This window comes from Mizuhopecten yessoensis, unplaced genomic scaffold, assembly GCF_002113885.1.
Source record: "Mizuhopecten yessoensis strain PY_sf001 unplaced genomic scaffold, ASM211388v2 scaffold357, whole genome shotgun sequence".
Taxonomy (NCBI): Eukaryota; Metazoa; Mollusca; class Bivalvia; order Pectinida; family Pectinidae; genus Mizuhopecten; species Mizuhopecten yessoensis.
In genome coordinates, this window is record NW_018403506.1 from 158142 (window position 1) to 177302 (window position 19161).

At 34.6% G+C, this 19161-nt stretch overlaps 1 protein-coding gene across 1 annotated transcript in view; it reads left to right on the forward strand.

The window, feature by feature from the left end:
• The first annotated feature begins 2115 nt into the window (after positions 1–2115).
• The window catches only part of LOC110446525, a 36568-nt gene continuing 19522 nt past the window's right edge, over positions 2116–19161 (forward strand). The window contains exons 1-6 of the mRNA XM_021491721.1: positions 2116–2137; positions 2735–2995; positions 4121–4252; positions 15114–15362; positions 16383–16544; positions 16824–16937. Of these exons, the coding sequence (XP_021347396.1) occupies positions 2116–2137; positions 2735–2995; positions 4121–4252; positions 15114–15362; positions 16383–16544; positions 16824–16937 (940 nt within the window). The remainder of the gene's footprint in view (positions 2138–2734; positions 2996–4120; positions 4253–15113; positions 15363–16382; positions 16545–16823; positions 16938–19161) is intronic.

A 19161-nucleotide genomic window follows, 5' to 3' on the forward strand; every position in this document is an offset into this window, starting at 1 on the left:
CCTTCCGTACTGGCACGATTTGCTGCCTTCGGCAATGTAATTTGTTTATCAAATTGGCCGTGTAATAGCATGACAAGAGAAAATATCATTGGAATGCTATTCATTTGTGGTAACGTTGGAACCTCAACTAACCTCGTTGATACAGAAAGAAATAACACTGTCTTTTATTTTCATTGATCACACAGTGCCAAGAAATAGTTTTAACCTATCTAAAAATTCGTCAGGAGTTATCAGAATTAAATCGTTGTCCGATTAAATGGTAATGGATTCTATCTGGAAGATGGTAAAAGTTTGTGGAATAATGTTAATCTTCTTGTGTAAATGCTTTGGATCAGGTAAGTTAGACTCTGTAATAAGTATTTGTTTATTTCCTTCGTCATGTTTTCGTTGCACTTCCTCCCTGTCGCTTTTTGAACAGGGAAGCAGGATAGCAAGAATTGCTATGTTTGCCTTACGGGAAATCATACTTCATTCAATTCAGATACTGAAGTTTCACAGATGGTAATCATAATATGATGACGATTTTTGTCAATTATTCGTTCTTGACATTAAGTTACTTGTTCTTTACAGTAAGTTGCTCTTTTTTTACAGGAGGTTGCTCGTATTTACAATAAATCGCTCTTTCTTTACAGTTAGTTGCTCGTTCTTTACAGTAAGTTACTCGTTCGTTACGGTATATCGCTCTTTTTTTTACAGGAGGTTGCTCGTATTTACAATAAATCGCTCTTTCTTCACAGTAAATTGCTCTTTCTTTACAGTTAATTGCTCTTCTTTACAGTATCTTGTTCATTTTTTTCAGTTAATCGTTCTTTCTATACATTAAATCGTTCTTTCTTTACAGTAAATCGTTCTTTCTTTACAATTAATCTCTTTCTTTACAGAAAACTGCTCTTTCTTTACAGTAAACTGCTCTTTCTTTACAATACAATGCTCTTTCTTTACAGTAAATTGCTCTTTCTTTACAGTTATTCGTTCTTTCTTTACAATTTATCTCTCTTTCTTTACAGTAAACTGCTCTTTCTTTACAATACAATGCTCTTTCTTTATAGTAAATTGCTCTTTCTTTACAGTAAATTGCTCTTTCTTAACACTATCTTGTTCGTTCTTTACAGTAAATCGCATATTTTTACGGTTAATTGCTCTTACTTTACAGTAAACTGCTCGTTCCTTACAGTCGCGTATTTTCCTTTCAAATGTCTTCTCTCCCCTTCTTTGTCAGTCATTTTTCTTTTATAATTATACAGTCTGCCTTAAACTCAATCTCTCTTCCATAACAGTACAGCATTCTGCCTTTACAGTTCTATCACTCTACCTTCACAGTTTTTTTCACTCTATGTTTACCGTACATCGTTCCCCCTTCACTTTTCTTCACAGTTCTATACCTATATGCTTCACTTTTGACTTTTATCTCGGTAAATATGCGGTTTTATGGACCTAAAAATGATGTTTACCTCAGCTTCGTCGCGATCAATACCTCTCTTGCAGTTTAATATAACTACTTGTCCACCTTTTACCATTACTGATAAATGTTTCTACGTGGGTACTGTAATGAACCTGTTCCGAGATAATGTTATCAATGTAGTGTACTAGCTCACGCGGCCGAAACGGCCTCATGCAATAAAACAAGTGCCGACAACTACGTTTGATTATATTTTTGATCTCAATCGTAGTCCATTTAGTTCAGACGTCTGTTTTCCGTCACATACATTTTTTGAAATGCGAATGTGCTACAGTTTTCACATTATGCACGATGATACAAACATGAGCCACATTTGTTCTGAGTGCGAAAACCCCCCACCCCTATATCCCAATGATTTAGCAAAGCTATGAGTGTATCAGTTTCACTGGTATTTGGTAATGTTCTGATAGTACCTTTGATGCTTTAAATATATATTTTCAGAGATAAAAAGCGTTCATTACCGTATAGATGAACGGTACAATGATAAAATACCAACATCTGGTATTTTATGGACGATAAGTAGCACACAAGTCCGATGGTGTTTGTATGTGTGTCTGAGGGATGTTGATTGTGCCTCTATCTTCTTCGATCAAAACACCTGTCATGGATATTCTGTTAAGCTTCACGATATGATATCGATTAGAACTGTTATTGGTATGAAGTACTACGAACTAGCAGGTATGTATTGCTCGAAAAGGTAAATACGAAATTGATGTTTAGCAGGTACTGTTAGTGTTGTAGAATGAACAAAGAAATAACAATGAAAATGATTTTATGTCATTCCTGGGAAATTTTGAAAAAACAACTGAAAAATCACAAAATTTTCGTGGTTTTTCTATTTGGTGATTTCGCACGTAATCTTCCTTCACGAATTTATAGGTTCACGAACAAATTACAAGTTTCTCATAAGGTAATTATCCGTGAAAGTGGGACACTCGTAATCCAAGAACTCATGTACCCACGAAATGGTGTTTTCTTTAGGGAAAACACGAAATATCTTATTTCACAGAACTCAGGAATGACATTGAAACTTAAGAGAGGTCATACTCGGAGGAGAATTTATCTCGATTTGTATCTTGGCTTATGCTCCGCAATTTCAATTATCCAATTGTAAATAATATCACATGTTTTTCGGTTTTATATTAAAATTAAGGATTTTTTAATGCAGATTTGGCGTAGTAAGACCATGCTTTTCACTACTGCTTTCTGACAATTCAGCACCAGCATACACCCACGAATCTGCAAATTACATCGTCAAATGTTAATGCTATTCAGGTCCAGTTGGGAATTTGGCTGCCGGAAAAACGGCCATCCAATCTTCATTTTACGGCACTGACAGAACATTCGGACCAGAAAATGCTGTCGACTCGCGTCGGTACCCATTCCAAAATGAACTTGACCATGATCTAAAGTCGTGCTCTCACACTGCTTACCTGGGTGAGGATGATGAAGATCACTCCCCGTTCTGGCAGGTTGACCTTGGATCACGACATCTTGTACTGTCTGTCTCTTTCCTTAGCAGGATCGAATGTTGTGGTAAGTTTAGTTTGGTTTTATAGGGTTTTACGTCCCTTCAACATCACATGACGTGCTCCTATGTGTTTAATGTATGCACGGTTGTGTGTATGTGTGCCAGAGGCAGGGTATGTCCCCCCCCCCCTGTTTGTGGTAGCGCAGATCTGATGCCGATTTTATAGTGCTACCTCACTGAAATACTATGCCGAAGCGTCTACCATAACATTTCGCCCGATCACATTATACTGAAAACGGGTTACCCAGTTGCTGTCGTTAACTTAAATGCTAACTGTTTAGCAGGGAATAACAGCTACCATTTGTTATTCACTGCCTTTCTCTCCTGGGCGAACGTTCAGCATTAAAACTAAAAGTGATACATTTGCAAGAATGGCGTTAGAAATGAGTGCAGGAGATTTACTTTGGTCGCTTTTGTGTCGCCAAGCATCCTCAATATCCACATATGACATATTCCAGGGGTGCAGAGAGCGAAAGTGAGCGTAACCCCTGGATATCGAGAATGGTCTCCAAGTAGAAGGCAAAATCGCAATGCCCACTCTTTTTTCCATTAGTCGCCTCTTACGATCATGTAACGGATAACAGCAGGTGTATTATATTCTCAATCCAGGGATGGTTGTGATAAGTGACTATTTTTTAATCAAATTCTATATGATTCTGAACTTTTTTACTCTTCAAATAAGCTTTGCTATTGTCCAATGCCAAAATATGAACCGCGGTGAAATCCGAGGTCAATACATTTCCATTACCCATAATACTGCATATTCACCAAGTTAATTGTCCATAATTTTAATTCATGTATTCATTTAAAAAAAGGCGTATTATAACACAGAAAAGAAATTCAATTAGAAATATGAAAAAAAATGATTATCATCGGTTTTCGGCTATATTCGTTGTTTATGGGCTTATTGCATATTGTTTTATAATATGATTAAAGGTTTTTCAGTCAATTAGAATCAGTTTATTCATTAGTTATACAATAAACTACCTTATTAGTAGTTACCTGTATCGTTCCTTGCAATGCCATTTTCTGGAGTTATGCATGATTACATAAAAATGTGTTTTTATGAGAGATGAAGATAGTTGGACAATATCAGAGACGTGACCTTCGTTTCCTCTATTATGTTTAAGGTGAACGCAACCAGCGCCTGAACATCACCGTAGCAGAAACAGCCAATGGACCGCGAGCTTTGTGTATGTATTACCCAGGACCTGCCTTCGTCGGAAAGATGAAAACTTTTTTCTGTGAGAAACCATTATTTGGTCAGTTTGTCAGAATCTCGCGAGATCGTGTCAACTTGAACCCTTGCGAGATCGAAGTGTATGGTTACCCGATGAACTAACAATTTGCAATGTATTCCATTGTATTTTGATGTAAAGGTATTGGAAGGGTATTGGCATAGAAGTGAATATGTTTATCTTATACAATTATTGACTTTTAAGCACCAAAATGGCAGATCAATATCATTTTGAAGAACATAAGATCGCATTCACTTGCTGAACATCAGATCATTGATATTTTATTTTATGAGTTTTCATAAGCACATACTTTTTCATATATTGGATGCAATTTTTGTTGAATCGGAATGTGAATGAATGTATCATCTCCCATATAAAAAAAAGAACTATTTTGATTTGTAGTTCATTTGAATATCTAAATAGATTATGATTACGATTTGCTACAAGTGTACATAGTCGATATCGCAAGAGATCCTTCTGACAACAAGTGTGATGTAGGTGTGCGGTATTCCACAGATCCCACACGCACGGGTTTGGGGAAAGAATAGACATGTTATATCCCACTGCATGATCGTTAGAGGCGAACAATGTGTCCCCTCTGAAGAATCGGGGTTGGTTTTGTCCGTGTCGTTTATTTATAGGACATTGACAAAACCCAAGAATAGACCTGGTATATCTCACAGCATGTGTTTCGTTTCCTCCTACGAAGAGGACAAGGAAGAGACCACAATAGATACCCTGCCTCAATTGCAACACTTTGGATCTTTTTCATTTCCTTTCTTTCCCGTCTGCTTTCTTAACTATTTTCTTTCCCCCTTCCAGTAGTGTCTCCCTAGGCAACCGTTCTAATTTGAGCGAAGTGTTTTAAAATAAAACGAAAACAAACTAAGAAATCCTCAGAGCTTACCATTTTGTTATGCAATGCATCTGCTTTCAAAAATGCTGAAATAATCTCTAGACCTATATATAGTTATGAGGATAAGAAATCGGGATTGTGTCGCAGTACCCGATTAGTGCAATTCTACAAATTAAACAAGGTTTCATAAGTGATACATATCTCTCGCATACGCATGCTGTTTGATACGGGTATAAAAAAGGTAATTGAAAAACTCACTAATTGATATTCAAGCTGCATTCTTTATAAAATAGCATTCCGCTTGTACAGAAATGTCTGTTCTGATTTAAAGTTTAAATTGTACACTTTTCAAATGAATACTTATGCATAACAATGAAGGATTACCAAATTTTGTATACAAAATTAAAAAGTATCAGATATAATTCCGATAGGCGGGAGTCGTTATCATTAAAATCAAGGACGAACTGAGACGGAACACCCATCTAAGCTGGCTGGGTTTTGCCATTTTTGTTTCATTATTTTGCCCCGTAAAGACAAGTATAAAAAACATCATTCAAACAAACATTAATTATTGTTCTTTCCTGTTTTCGTCCCGAAAAGACAATAAAACGTTGCTATATCTCGTCGTTTCGGGCGAAAAGATGAAAAACACGAAGTGCAACAAAATAATCCAACTTAACTATTCAACGCTTAAATTAACGGCTGCTGCTTGGAGACATACTTGTATTCCGTTATATAGGACAGAGAAAACATCTGTTTTGCTTATCTAAACACGCAAATAAACTACAGCTGATCAAGCATGAAATTGAAATGTATTTTCATAACGTTATGCTTATTAATCAATAATGTTTTACTTCTGTTTTTTAGATTTCTAGGCTATCGATAGTAGTGATAACCTTCATTAACTAATGTTTAAATTATTCTACCATATATATATATATATATATATATATATACCTTCATTAACTCCGACTTCCTCTGCTTTCCTCGATCTGTTTTTAAAACATGACTAAAAGGGACGACCTGCTTCTATACCAAAGGCGTGAAAAGTTTGATTTTTCCGACTGAGAAATTTTCTTTCCTTGATAGCAACAGCCCAACACGGTGTTAACCCGTCATATGTGATTCGATATCCAACAACTAACTCCGAATATAATGATTTATGTGATAGATGCCGACTGCAGACGTACAAACTTGCAGCATTGTGTTTCCAAGGATGCAGATCAAGAATGGACAAATTTTATGTTCGTCATCATGATCTTATCGGCATTTATGTTTCTCTTTTTGTGTAATGACGTTTTTTTTATAATGCTCATTAGTGCGTGTTATTGTTTCGTTGTCACTTAAGCAGTATGCGATAATGGAACATGGTAAATTTATTACTTAGATTTGACCTAGATTTAAATAGCGGGTGTCGTCGATAAAGCAGAAGACGCTTCCCAATCCGGAACATCTGGTCTTATTAAAGTGTTTTCGCGAGAGTATTCATGTATATCGTATCTTTGTTCCATTTATGTAATAAAAATGTATGTTGATTTCATTCGCAAATTCTTAAAATTGCTTTCGATCTGAACTGTAAATGGGATTTTCTCTGACACCAATACGAATGTTAATCACTAGCTAAAATAAACAGCATAACATTGAAACGAAGAAGAGTTTAAACTAATAACAATGGTGATAAATAAAATGAATAATTTCCTAGTTCTACATTATAGTGAAAATTAGGTTTCCAAGGGTTGGGGAACCCCCTACCACCGAGGTCTGCTAAATTTTACACTAACTAGTAGCTAATTATACTTTAAACGATTGACACCTGGTAACATATTTAATAAATGCATAAAATAGAAAATGTAATTGTATATGATATTTAACCTAAAATGGCTTACAAGACACTGTTTAAAATTACAATTAATCACATTGACTGCTACGTCTTCTGTACATTTTATATAAGTGTTTTGCAAGTTGAATTTGTAATTCTTCGGAAGACCTTTTTAAATTAAGTTTGTCAGTGTTATTAAGACTTGCAAAATCATTTCTTATATTATTTGCTACATTAAATAAGGATGATCTTATGTCATTATATACATCATATTCAATTAAAAAGTGTAATTCATCCTCTATACAGTTATTTACATTTGTACATATCTTACACAAGCGTTCCTCTAGTGGAATCATAGAGTTGGCGTATCTGCCAGTGTCCACTGTTAGAGGAAGAGAGCCACATCTAAAATCAAAAAGTACTCTTCGTTTGTCCTTTTGTCTAACAAGCTTGACATATGAATCTGGTATTAAATTTGATTTAAAAGTTCTGTAAGTTCTCAACGTGTTACCATTTATATTACCACTATCATTCCATATAGACTCGTACCATTCATCAGCATCTGAAATGATTAGTTTTTCTTTCACTCGTCTAATCTTGTGTTTAACACAAAACGTTAAATTTACAATTTCATTCAAATTTTTGTCATCAATCATTTTCAAAATTCTAGAATCCCAAGATTTCTTCAGACATATACACCTTTTTCATGAGTCTGTTATCATCACAATACTTTATTCTTAAAAATAAACGTGTCGTTTCTAAAACTTGACATATATTGCAAGAGTGCCATCCCATATCACCTCTGAGTGCAAAGTTACTTGCTCGACGGGAGGCTCCTAGAAAATATCTACTTGCCTTGTGTAGTATGACAGAAACCTCTCGGTATTTATTTATACCCCATAATCCACATCCATAAAAAAGAACCGGCTCAGTTAAAGTTTTATATAACTTATTAAATACTTCATAGGACATTTCACCGGTATGTGAATATTTTATATATAAAGTTGTAAGTACTCTACTAGCAGATACATATCATAAAATCATAATTAATTTAACAAATCAATCACCTTTTTATCTCTTTACCTAATCCAGATGATTGTTTTCTGAAAAAAAAATATGGAGCTTTTTAATTTTCCGTGGAATAGGAAAGTAGATAAAGCTAAGAGAGATTTCATCGTTAAAGATTATTTAAAAGGGGTTTAAAATGTTACATGTACAGTCGTTTATTGACTCGTTATATTTAACGTAGGTTAGGAGGTTATATATGAATTCTGGTAAATGGCAAGTGATTTTAAAATTATATTGTGATAAAAACATTCTGGCAAATTGTGGAACTGATTATATTTCAAAATGTCAAAATAAAACTAAAAATCTATTTTGGATTGATGTATTTAGGGCATGGAGAAAAGATAATGAAAAATATAAGTCCTCTAGCAGTATGTTTAAAATGCCAATCGGGTATAACAAACATATTTCAATAGAAAATAGAAGTACATTTTACAGGGAATGGTACGATAAAGGAATAATTGTGATTGATGATCTAATCAGAGACAGATATACCTATGCTTTTAACACATTTCAAGAATTCAAACAGATTTATGATATTAATACAAACTTTTTACGATATCAGGGTCAATTACTGCCTTTAGAGAGTATATAATACAAGAAGATAGGTCAAATGTAGAGGTTAACTGTCCATTTATACCAATTAATATAGAAATGTTTTTGAAAAATAAAAAGGGGATAAGAGATTTTTATAGCTTATTTTGTAAAAATGATGTTATTTCAACAGGTAAAAAGAAATGGGATGATATATTTCAATTTGATGATGAAATTTGGAAAATAAATAAATATAAAAATGCCATTTAAAATTACGAAAAATACCAATTTACAGTGGTTCCAGTACAGAATTAATCAGCACATTTTGACAACTAACGCATATTTGTTTAAGGCAAGGTTAGTAGATAGCCCTTACTGTGAACTGTAACAAAGTGAATGTAAAAAAGTACAAAATCTTTTACAAAAAATTGAGTTCTTATTAGATGCATTAATTATTCCATTTGATTATAATAAACAAACATTTCTTTTTGGTTTTTATAACTACAATGGACTTAATAAAATGGCCAATAGTATTATTTTAATAATAAAACATTATATATACAAGGCAAGATGTCTTACAGTGCCTTTATCTATACAAGGAATTAAAAGTTCAATTAAAGAACATTACAAAATTCAAAAATACATTGCAAATAGAAAAGATTAAATAAATCTCATTAACTTCCTGATTGAGTGGAAAAAATGGGAAAGGCTTATTGATATTTCCTAGACCTACATTTTTCCGATTATATGTTTATATGTTTGATCTTATTTAAATTTATTTGGAAAAAAAAGAGACAAAATTGAAACATACAATGAAATATCTTAATTACTTAGCTACCGACACCTATATTACCAGACTTATATCCTTTACATTGGTTTGTTTTATACTGGTACCTCTCTTGTCTGTCTAACTTTCCGTCTGTCTGTCTGTCTGTCTGTCTGTCTGTCTTTGTTTTCTTGTTTCTCTTATTTGATTTTCCTTCCTTTCTAATAAAAAAAAATTAAAAATAAAAAAAATACCCACTTACAAAAAGAACAATATTTGTTAGTATTAAAGTATGTGTGAAAGTGGAATTCATATTGTATAATGAAATGTATGTGTTATTGTAATGTGAAAAAGACTTTGAAAATTAAAAAAAATAAAAAAAAAAAAATCTGATTCACTAATCCATCATTATGTTTGTCATCCACATCATGTCTCTGAAATAGCCTCTCACCTTCCTTTGACATTGAACCACTCAGGAATGCTACGTACTCACGTGAAACTAGACGAAAAGTGGCGTACGCTAAGCATATAGAACTGTGCCTTCTCTGTCAAATTGATGAGGCGACGTTCCTCAATTTCAGATTCTACCGTTGGTTGGCTATCCGTGTTTCACAGTTCCAAATGATCAGAGCGAGATCTAGACAAGAGTATGTGGGTCCAATTCCTTTACTGTGCCTGCACGATTCGGTCTTGGGCGATTCATATCATAGAAAACCCAGAGACTACCTCATTTAGAGCGTGGCAATTTATTGTTGAATTTAAGTTAAGGACTGTAACAAATAGAAATGAACTTCAATTAGTATATTTTGGTGATTTACAAATAAGGATGAGGTATGTCTATACTGACCTGAACATACTTGACAAATGCTTTACAATATTGTGAATTATTTCTACTATAGATTTATGTACGAACAATACATAGCTCTAACAGAACCTCGATTACTAAGTTAAACAGTAATTATTACAGTATTAACTCTCCTTAACGATGTCACTAAAAAAATCGCTAAAGGTCAACTCGACCCAAGAATTTTTATCAATTATCATGGACAATTTAATGTGTCGACATGACTGACTAAACTGATGGAATTAACCACGTGACAATGCTTATCGCGACAATGCCAGGGTTAACATCTTTACATCTCATTGCCTTTAGCATTACTTCCAGTAAAGAAGAAAAGCTCGTATAATAGCCGATCGCATGGTGTGTGTCTTGCACTTGAAATCTACATTCCACCTTATTACCTAGAAGAGTTCTTATTGACGCTGCCGATACAGATGCTGATTACACGGACTAAGGGAAATAACTCTGGTACCCTTAAGACCTTTTCATTCACAGAACAGTGACGGTCTTCTCTCCACTATTACGCAAACACAACAATAAGACAAATATCCATTTGCCATACTAGCCCGTGTGCTCTTAGAGCCCGGCGTTTAATGCATTTTACAAAATGAAAACAAGATGACAATATACATTCGATAACCTGCATGTTCCAATATTCAAAGTACATGTTGCATTATGCACAGTAAACCTTGAAGACACAATTATATTTGCAGCACTATATAAACAAAATATACTCGGAGCTCGCCGTCAGCAACTTCACCTGCCTCCCAGAAAAAACGGAGATAATCCCCGGAAAGCTGTGTCCTACTTGGCGGGAAAACAATAACATCCCCTGCAGGATAGTCTGGGCGTAGCGCTGGACCTGCGCTATGGTTTATAGAAATAAAACCTCGCCGAAAAAAAAACGCAACACGTCGAAATACAAATATATATAATAACCCTATTCCTTGACATCATTCTAGTATAATTCATTACAAATGAAAAATAAAACAAAGAAAAAATCTCTCCGCACTCTACGGTACACGGCTAGATAATGACCCAACTACTCCATAGCCACGTGTGCCCGGCTATACTCAACAGCACGTGCTGCTTGCTTCCTCGTGCCGATAAGACAAAGAAAGTCCGCCTTTTCTTTCAGAACCGCGGGATTATTTGAGTACTGACTGTAACGGCACATCATGAGAACAGGATGTTGAACACTAGGGCCAACAGTACTGCCAAGCTAGGGGTTAAGAAAACAAAGTTTATTAGGGAGTAGATAAAAATAATGAAATAAACTCCCAAATGTTGAAATGGGAACAGCAGATTAGTTTTTGTTTCTTCCATGTCACGTGACCTATCAGAAGACACGGAAGATAACCCCTCCCCGATTCTGCAGGTGCCGCCCACATAAGTCGCCTTTTACGACATACAGAAAGATACAACATACCTATTCTTTCTCTGAACATGCAGTGGGTTAAAGATGATGGTCGTCCAACTGATTCAACTATATGCAAATTCAGCACATATACAGCTGGTCACATTCCATTGGATACATATAGGTTAACTAACATTGATCAAACATGTAGGAGGAGTTGAATATGCTTTTGTACTGGAACGATTTGCTGCCTTCGGCAATGTAATTTGTTTATAGAACGGGCCGTGTAATAGTATGACAAGAGAAAACATTCCACAGATTGAAGTTTTAAGACAGCTACGTACGATGTGAAATATTTTAAGTGAAACAATATAATTGTAATAACTTTTTAGCATCAAGTTTCATCATTGGAATGCTATTCATTTGTGGTAACGTTGGAACCTCAACTAACCTCGTTGATACAGAAAAAAACACACACTTTTTTCTTTTATTTTCATTGATCAGACAGTGCCAATAAATAGTTTTAACCTATCTAAAAATTCGTCAGGAGTTATCAGAATTAAATCGTTGTCCGATTAAATGGTAATGGATTCTATCTGGAAGATGGTAAAAGTTTGTGGAATAATGTTAATCTTCTTGTGTAAATGCTTTGGATCAGGTAAGTTAGACTCTTTTATAAGTATTTGTTTATTTCCTTTGTCATGTTTTCGTTGCCCTTGCTCACTGTCGCCTTTTGAACAGGGAAGCAGGATAGCAAGAATTGCTATGTTTGCCTTACGGTAAATCATTTTTCAGTCAAGTTAGATACTGAAGTTTCACAGATGGTAATCATGATATGATGACGATTTTTTTCAATTATTCGTTCTTGACATTAAGTTACTCGTTCTTTACTGTAAATCGCTCTTTTTTTACAGTTAGTTGCTCGTTCTTTACAGTAAGTTACTCGTTCGTTACGGTAATCGCTCTTCTTTTTTTTGCAGGAGGTTGCTCGTATTTACAATAAATCGCTCTTTCTTCACAGTAAATTGCTCTTTCTTTACAGTTAATTGCTCTTCTTTACAGTATCTTGTTCGTTTTTTTTACAGTAAATCGTTCTTTCTTTACATTAAATCGTTCTTTATTTACAGTAAATCGTTCTTTCTTAACAATTAATCTCTCTTTCTTTACAGTAAACTGCTCTTTCTTTACAGTAAACTGCTCTTTCTTTACAATAAAATGCTCTTTCTTTATATATATAATATTTATATTACCGTATATTTTTACGGTAAATTGCTCTTACTTTACAGTAAACTGCTCGTTCCTTACAGTCGCGTATTTTCCTTTCAAAGGTCTTCTCTCCCCTTCTTTGTCAGTCATTTTACTTTTATAATTATACAGTCTGCCTTAAACTCAATCTCTCTTCCATTACAGTACGGCATTCTGCCTTCACAGTTCTATCACTCTACCTTCACAGTCTTTTCACTCTATGTTTACCGTACATCGCTCCCCCTTCACTTTTCGTCACAGTTCTATACCTATATGCTTCACTTTTGACTTTTATCTCGGTGAATATGCGGTTATATGGACCTAAAAATGATGTTAACCTCAGCTTCGTCGCGATCAATACCTCTCTTGCAGTTTCATATAACTACTTGTCATCCTTTTACCATTACTGATAAATATTTCTACGTGGGTACTGTAATGAACCTGTTCCGAGATAATGTTATCAACCCAGTGTACTAGCTCACGCGGCCAAAACGGCCTCATGCAATAAAACAAGTGCCGACAACTACGTTTGGTTATAATTTTGATCTCAATCGTAGTCCATTAAGTTCAGACGTCTGTTTTCTGTCACATACATTTTATAAACGGCGAATGTGCTACAGTTTTCACATTATGCACGTTTAATTAAGCACTCTGCTTAAGGTATTCCAGTTTCCAAAAAAAATTGAATCCAGTTCACGATGATAACAGATGGAAATCGTGGTATATTGCAATATTGTTTCCTCATCAGTCTATCTTGTTGAAATGTTTTAATATATTTCTACATATGGGCTGAATTATTTTGATGTAAATGAGCATGCTACAACATTCAAACGATCATTTTCAATTTCAAATAATTTCATTGTTAAAAGACAACTGATTAAGGCTATATCCAATTATTATCATTAATATTTGTTTAATGTCAATTTTGTATTAGTATAGATAACGATTATAAATAATAATGCTCTAACAATAAAACTTACTAATTTTTACTATTTTTAAATACGGCAATATAAGATGTTGCTACATAAATGGCAAGTTATTTATTTATAAATGAACAAATAACAATTTTCGTTTTACTATTAGGAACAGATAATATAGTGATTACATTTTTTACAATAATTTGACCTGAATTGTAATCAGTGAATTATAATAGATATATGAATAGTAATGAATGAATATTTAAGTGATGTCAGACTTTAAACATTAAAACAAAACCAAACATAACATGGAAATTTATTTTAAAAGTAAATACAAAGTATGAGTAAAGTTTCTGAAATAACTGATGACTTAACATAATCAAAGCTAAATATACAAGAAATATATATTTTTAATGATAAGAAAATATTAAGAAATAATGTTTAGATTCAATAAGAGGTAATAAGACATATACATTGTCTTACATCGTACATAAAATCTTTCTTTGTTTGTTGGGTTGATGAAAACATGAGCCACATTTGTTCTGAGTGCGAAAAAACCCCACCCCTATATCCCAATGGTTTAGCAATGCTATGAGTGTATCAGTTTCACTAGTAATTGGTAATGTTCTGATAGTACCTTTGATGCTTTAAATATTTCAGAGATAAAAAGCGTTCATTACCGTATAGATGAACGGTACAATGATAGAATACCAAAAAAGGGTATTTTATGGACGAAAAGTAGCACACAAGTCCGATGGTGTTTGTATGTGTGTCTGAAGGATGTTGGTTGTGCCTCTATCTTCTTCGATAAAAACACCTGTCATGGATATTCTGTAAAGCTTCACGATATGATATCGACTGGAACTGTTATTGGTATGAAGTACTACGAACTAGCAGGTATGTATTGCTCGAAAAGGTAAATAAGAATTTGATGTTTAGCAGTTACTGTTAGTGTTGTAGAATGAACAATGAAAATGAGTTTATCTCATTCCTGTAAAATGTTTAAAATAGAATTACTGAGAAATCACTAACTTTCGTGGTTTTTCTATTTGCTGATTTCGTAGGTTATCTTCCTTCACGAATCACAGGTACACGAAGAAATAATAAGTTTGACATAAAATAATTCGCCGTGTAAGTAGAGCACTCGTAATCCAAGTACTCATGTAACGACAAATGTTGTTTTTTCGGGTTTAAAAATGTTGGCCAAACAAATATATCTGATTCACAGAACCAAGGAGTGACATTGAAACTCAAACAAACGGAGATGAGGTCCTATTCGGAATGAAAAGTTATATCGATTTATATCATATAATAATAAATTGATAATAAAATAACATGTGTTTCGGTTTTATATTGAATTAAGCATTTCTCAATGCAGATTTGGCGTAGGTAGAACATGCTTTTTACTTCTACTTTCTGACAATTATGTCACCAGCACACGCTCGCGAATCTGAAATTACAGAGTCAAATGTCATTGCTATTCAGGTCCAGTTGGGAATTTGGCTGCCGGAAAAAAGGCCATCCAATCCTCATTTATCGGCACTGGCGCAGCATTCAGACCAGAAGAGGCTGTCGACTCGCGTCGCTACCCATTACAAAATGAAGTTGACCCTAATCTAATGTCGTGCTCTCACACTGACCCCCTGGAGGACCATTTTCCGTTCTGGCAAGTTGACCTTGGATCACGACATCTGGTATTGTCTATCTCTTTCCTTAGCAGGATCGAATGTTGTGGTAAGTTTAGTTTGGTTTTACAGGGTTTAACGTTTCATCAACATTTAAGGTCATTTAGGGACGTGCATTTAATGTACGCATGCTTGTGTGGATGTGTGCTGGAGGCAGGGTCTGTTGGTGGTTGTTTTTGCCGTATTGCGATAGCGCGTATCTGATGCCGATTTTATAGTGCTACCTCACTGAAAAACTATGCCGAAGGCACCCAGCATAACATTTCGCCCGATCACATTATACTGAAAACGGGTTAACCAGTTGCTGTCATTAACTTAAATGCTAACTGTTTAGCAGGGAAAAATATCTACCATTTGTTACTCACCGCCTTTCTCTCCAGGGCGAACGTTGATTAAAACTAAAAGTGATGCGTTTGCAAGAAAGGCGCTAGAAATGAGCGTTGCGTCTCCAAGTAGACCGCAAAATCTCAATGCCCACATTATGCAAGGTCTTTTTTTTTCATTAGTCGCCTCTTTCGATCATGTAGTTGCTTACAGCAGGTGTATTGTTTTCTCAATCCATGGACGGTTGTGATATGTGACTAATATATTAATCAAATCCTATACAATTATGAACTTTTTTACTTTTCAAATATGCTGTGCTATTGTCCAATACCAAACTATGAACCGAGGTGAAATTTAAGGTCAATACATTTCCATTGCCCATATTACTGCATATTCACCAAGTTAAAAGTCCAGAATTTTAAATCATATATTCAAGTTAAAAAAGTCAAATTACAACAAAGAAAAGAAATTGAATTAGAAATATGAAGAATTTGATAATCATCGGTTTTCGGCTATATTCGGTGGTTATGGGCTAATGGCATATTATTTCATAATATGATTAAAGGTTTTTCAGCCAATAAGAAGTAGTTTATCCATANAGGTTATATAATATAACAAACTACATTATTAGTAGTGAACTGTACCGTTCCTTGCAAGGCCATTTTCTGAAGTTATGCATGGTAATATAAAAAATTGTTTCTATGAGAGATGAAAATATTTGACTTCTGGTTCCTACATTTTTTAGTTGGACAATATCAGAGACGTGACCTTCGTTTCCTCTACTATATTTTAGGTGAACGCAACCAGCGCCTGAACATCACCGTAGCAGAAACAGCCAATGGACCGCGAGCTTTGTGTATGTATTACCCAGGACCTGCCTTCGTCGGAGAGATGAAAACAATCTTCTGTGAGAAACCATTATTTGGCCAGTTTGTCAGAATCTCACGAGACGAGATTGTTCTGAATTCATGTGAAATCGAGGTGTACGGTTACCCACTGAACTAATAACTATTTTGATGATTAATTCATTTGAACAAGTAAACNATAATATAACAAACTACATTATTAGTAGTGAACTGTACCGTTCCTTACAAGGCCATTTTCTGAAGTTATGCATGGTAATATAAAAAAATGTTTCTATGAAAGATGAAAATATTTGACTTCTGGTTCCTACATTTTATTCTAGGTAAACGCAACCAGCGCCTGAACATCACCGTAGCAGAAACAGCCAATGGACCGCGAGCTTTGTGTATGTATTACCCAGGACCTGCCTTCGTCGGAGAGATGAAAACAATCTTCTGTGAGAAACCATTATTTGGCCAGTTTGTCAGGATCTCACGAGACGAGATTGTTCTGAATTCATGTGAAATCGAGGTGTACGGTTACCCACTGAACTAATAACTATTTTGATGATTAATTCATTTGAACAAGTAGACTTGAACAAGTAGACTTGAACAAGTAAACTATGGTTACGATTTGATACAAGTGTACATAGTCGATATCGGAAGAGATCCTTCTGACTACAAGTGTGGTGTAGGTGTGCGGTATTCCACAGATCCCACACGCACGGGTTTGGGGAAAGAAAAGACCTGCTTTATTCAACTGCATGATCGTTAGAGGCCAATAACGTGCCCCCACGCATGCTGTTTGATACAAGTATGAAAAAGGCAATAGACAACTCACTAATTGATATTCCAGCATTCCGCTTGTATAGAAATGTCTGTTATGATTTAAGGCTTAAGTTCAGCACTTTTCAAATGAATAATTATGTATGACTATGAGGTATTACCATTTTTTTAGAAAAACGTCAAAAAGTATCAAATAGAATTTATAGTCGAAAGCCGTTGTTATTAAAATCAAGGACGAACTGAGACAGGAACACCCATTTAAGCTTGCTGATTTTTGCCATTTCTTTGGTTCGTTATTTTGCCCCGAAAAGACGAGACTTAAACTTCTGTTATTTCCTCTATTCGCTTCGAAAAGACAAGAATAAAAATTATCATTCTCAGAATTAACAAACCTTAATTCTTGTTCTGTCTTGTTTTCGTCCCGAAAAGACAAAACTATGCGAATTAAACGCTGCTATATCTCGTCGTTTCGGGGCGAAAAGATGAAACAACGAAGATAGATACGTTTGTTGGTAATAACGCATTGAAAATGTTTTAATACCAAAACATAGCCGCTAGGCTAGCGATAGTAGCGATAAAGTCCATTAACTATTGTTTAAATAATTCTATCATATATATATATACCTTCATTAACTAGAATTCATAGACACGAGACACTCCGACTTCCTCTGCTTTCCTCGATCTGTTTTTAAACATGACTAAAAGGGACGACCTGCTACTTAGCTATACCATAAGCGTAAAAATATCGACTTTACCGACCGAGAACTTTCCTTTCCTTGATAGCAATTCCCCACCCGTCATATGTGACTCGATATCCAACAACTTACTCCGAATATATTGATTTCCCTGATAGATGCCGACTGCAGACAAACAAACTTGCAAGATTGTGTTTCCAAGGACACAGGTTGATCAAGAATGGACAAATTTTATGTTCGTCATCATGATCTCATCGGCATGTATGTTTTCCTTTGTGTGTAATGACGTTTTTTTTATACTGCTCATTAGTGCGTGTTATTGTTTCGGTGTCACTAAAGCAGTATGCGATAATAGAACATGGTAAATTTATTACTTAGATTTGACCTAGATTTATATAGCGGGTGTCGTCGATAAAGCAGAAGACGCTTGCCAATCCGGAACGTCTGGTCTTATTGAAGTATTTTCGCGAGAGTATTCATGTATATCGTATCTTTGTTCCTTTTATATAATAAAAATGTAAGTTGATTTCATTCGCAAATTCTTAAAATTGCTTTCGATCTGAACTGTAAATGAGATTTTCTCTGCCACCAATACGAATGTTAATCACTAGCTAAAATAAACAGCAAAACATTGAAACGACGAAGAGATGAAACTGTATTCCTAAGATAAAAAATATATTTTAAAGAAGCGAATTATTTATTATAGTCAATATTAAATATTTTATATTACATTGATGCCTCCAAAATCTCGTTGTACGATACCTAGAGACGGTTGGCACTTGCCAAATCTGATAAAATGAAAAAGAAAAGAAATTTAATGTAATTATATGTTTTGTTACGAATTCTGTGATGGTTGATAATTGCAGGTGACCAAAATAAGATTCCTTTTCGTTTGAATATCGATGGCTTCTTTCATCGGTTCCTTATCCTATTGTTTCAATCTACTAATGCCATGCGACTCGCCTCCCTTTACACGAAAAATATTACTATTTAATGAGTGTTTATTCAGAAGAGAATTAGAAAAATAAAAATCAAACTGTAAAATACAGGTATACATCGGTTTCTCTACATAGAAGCTGATATATTCTGTCATCTGTTTTTATCAAACTTGGACAACTGTGTGACAATTAAAAAGATGTTGCGAAAATCATCAGGTGTTTCACTATTTCAATGCCTGATATGAGCTTAGCTAGCGATGGAA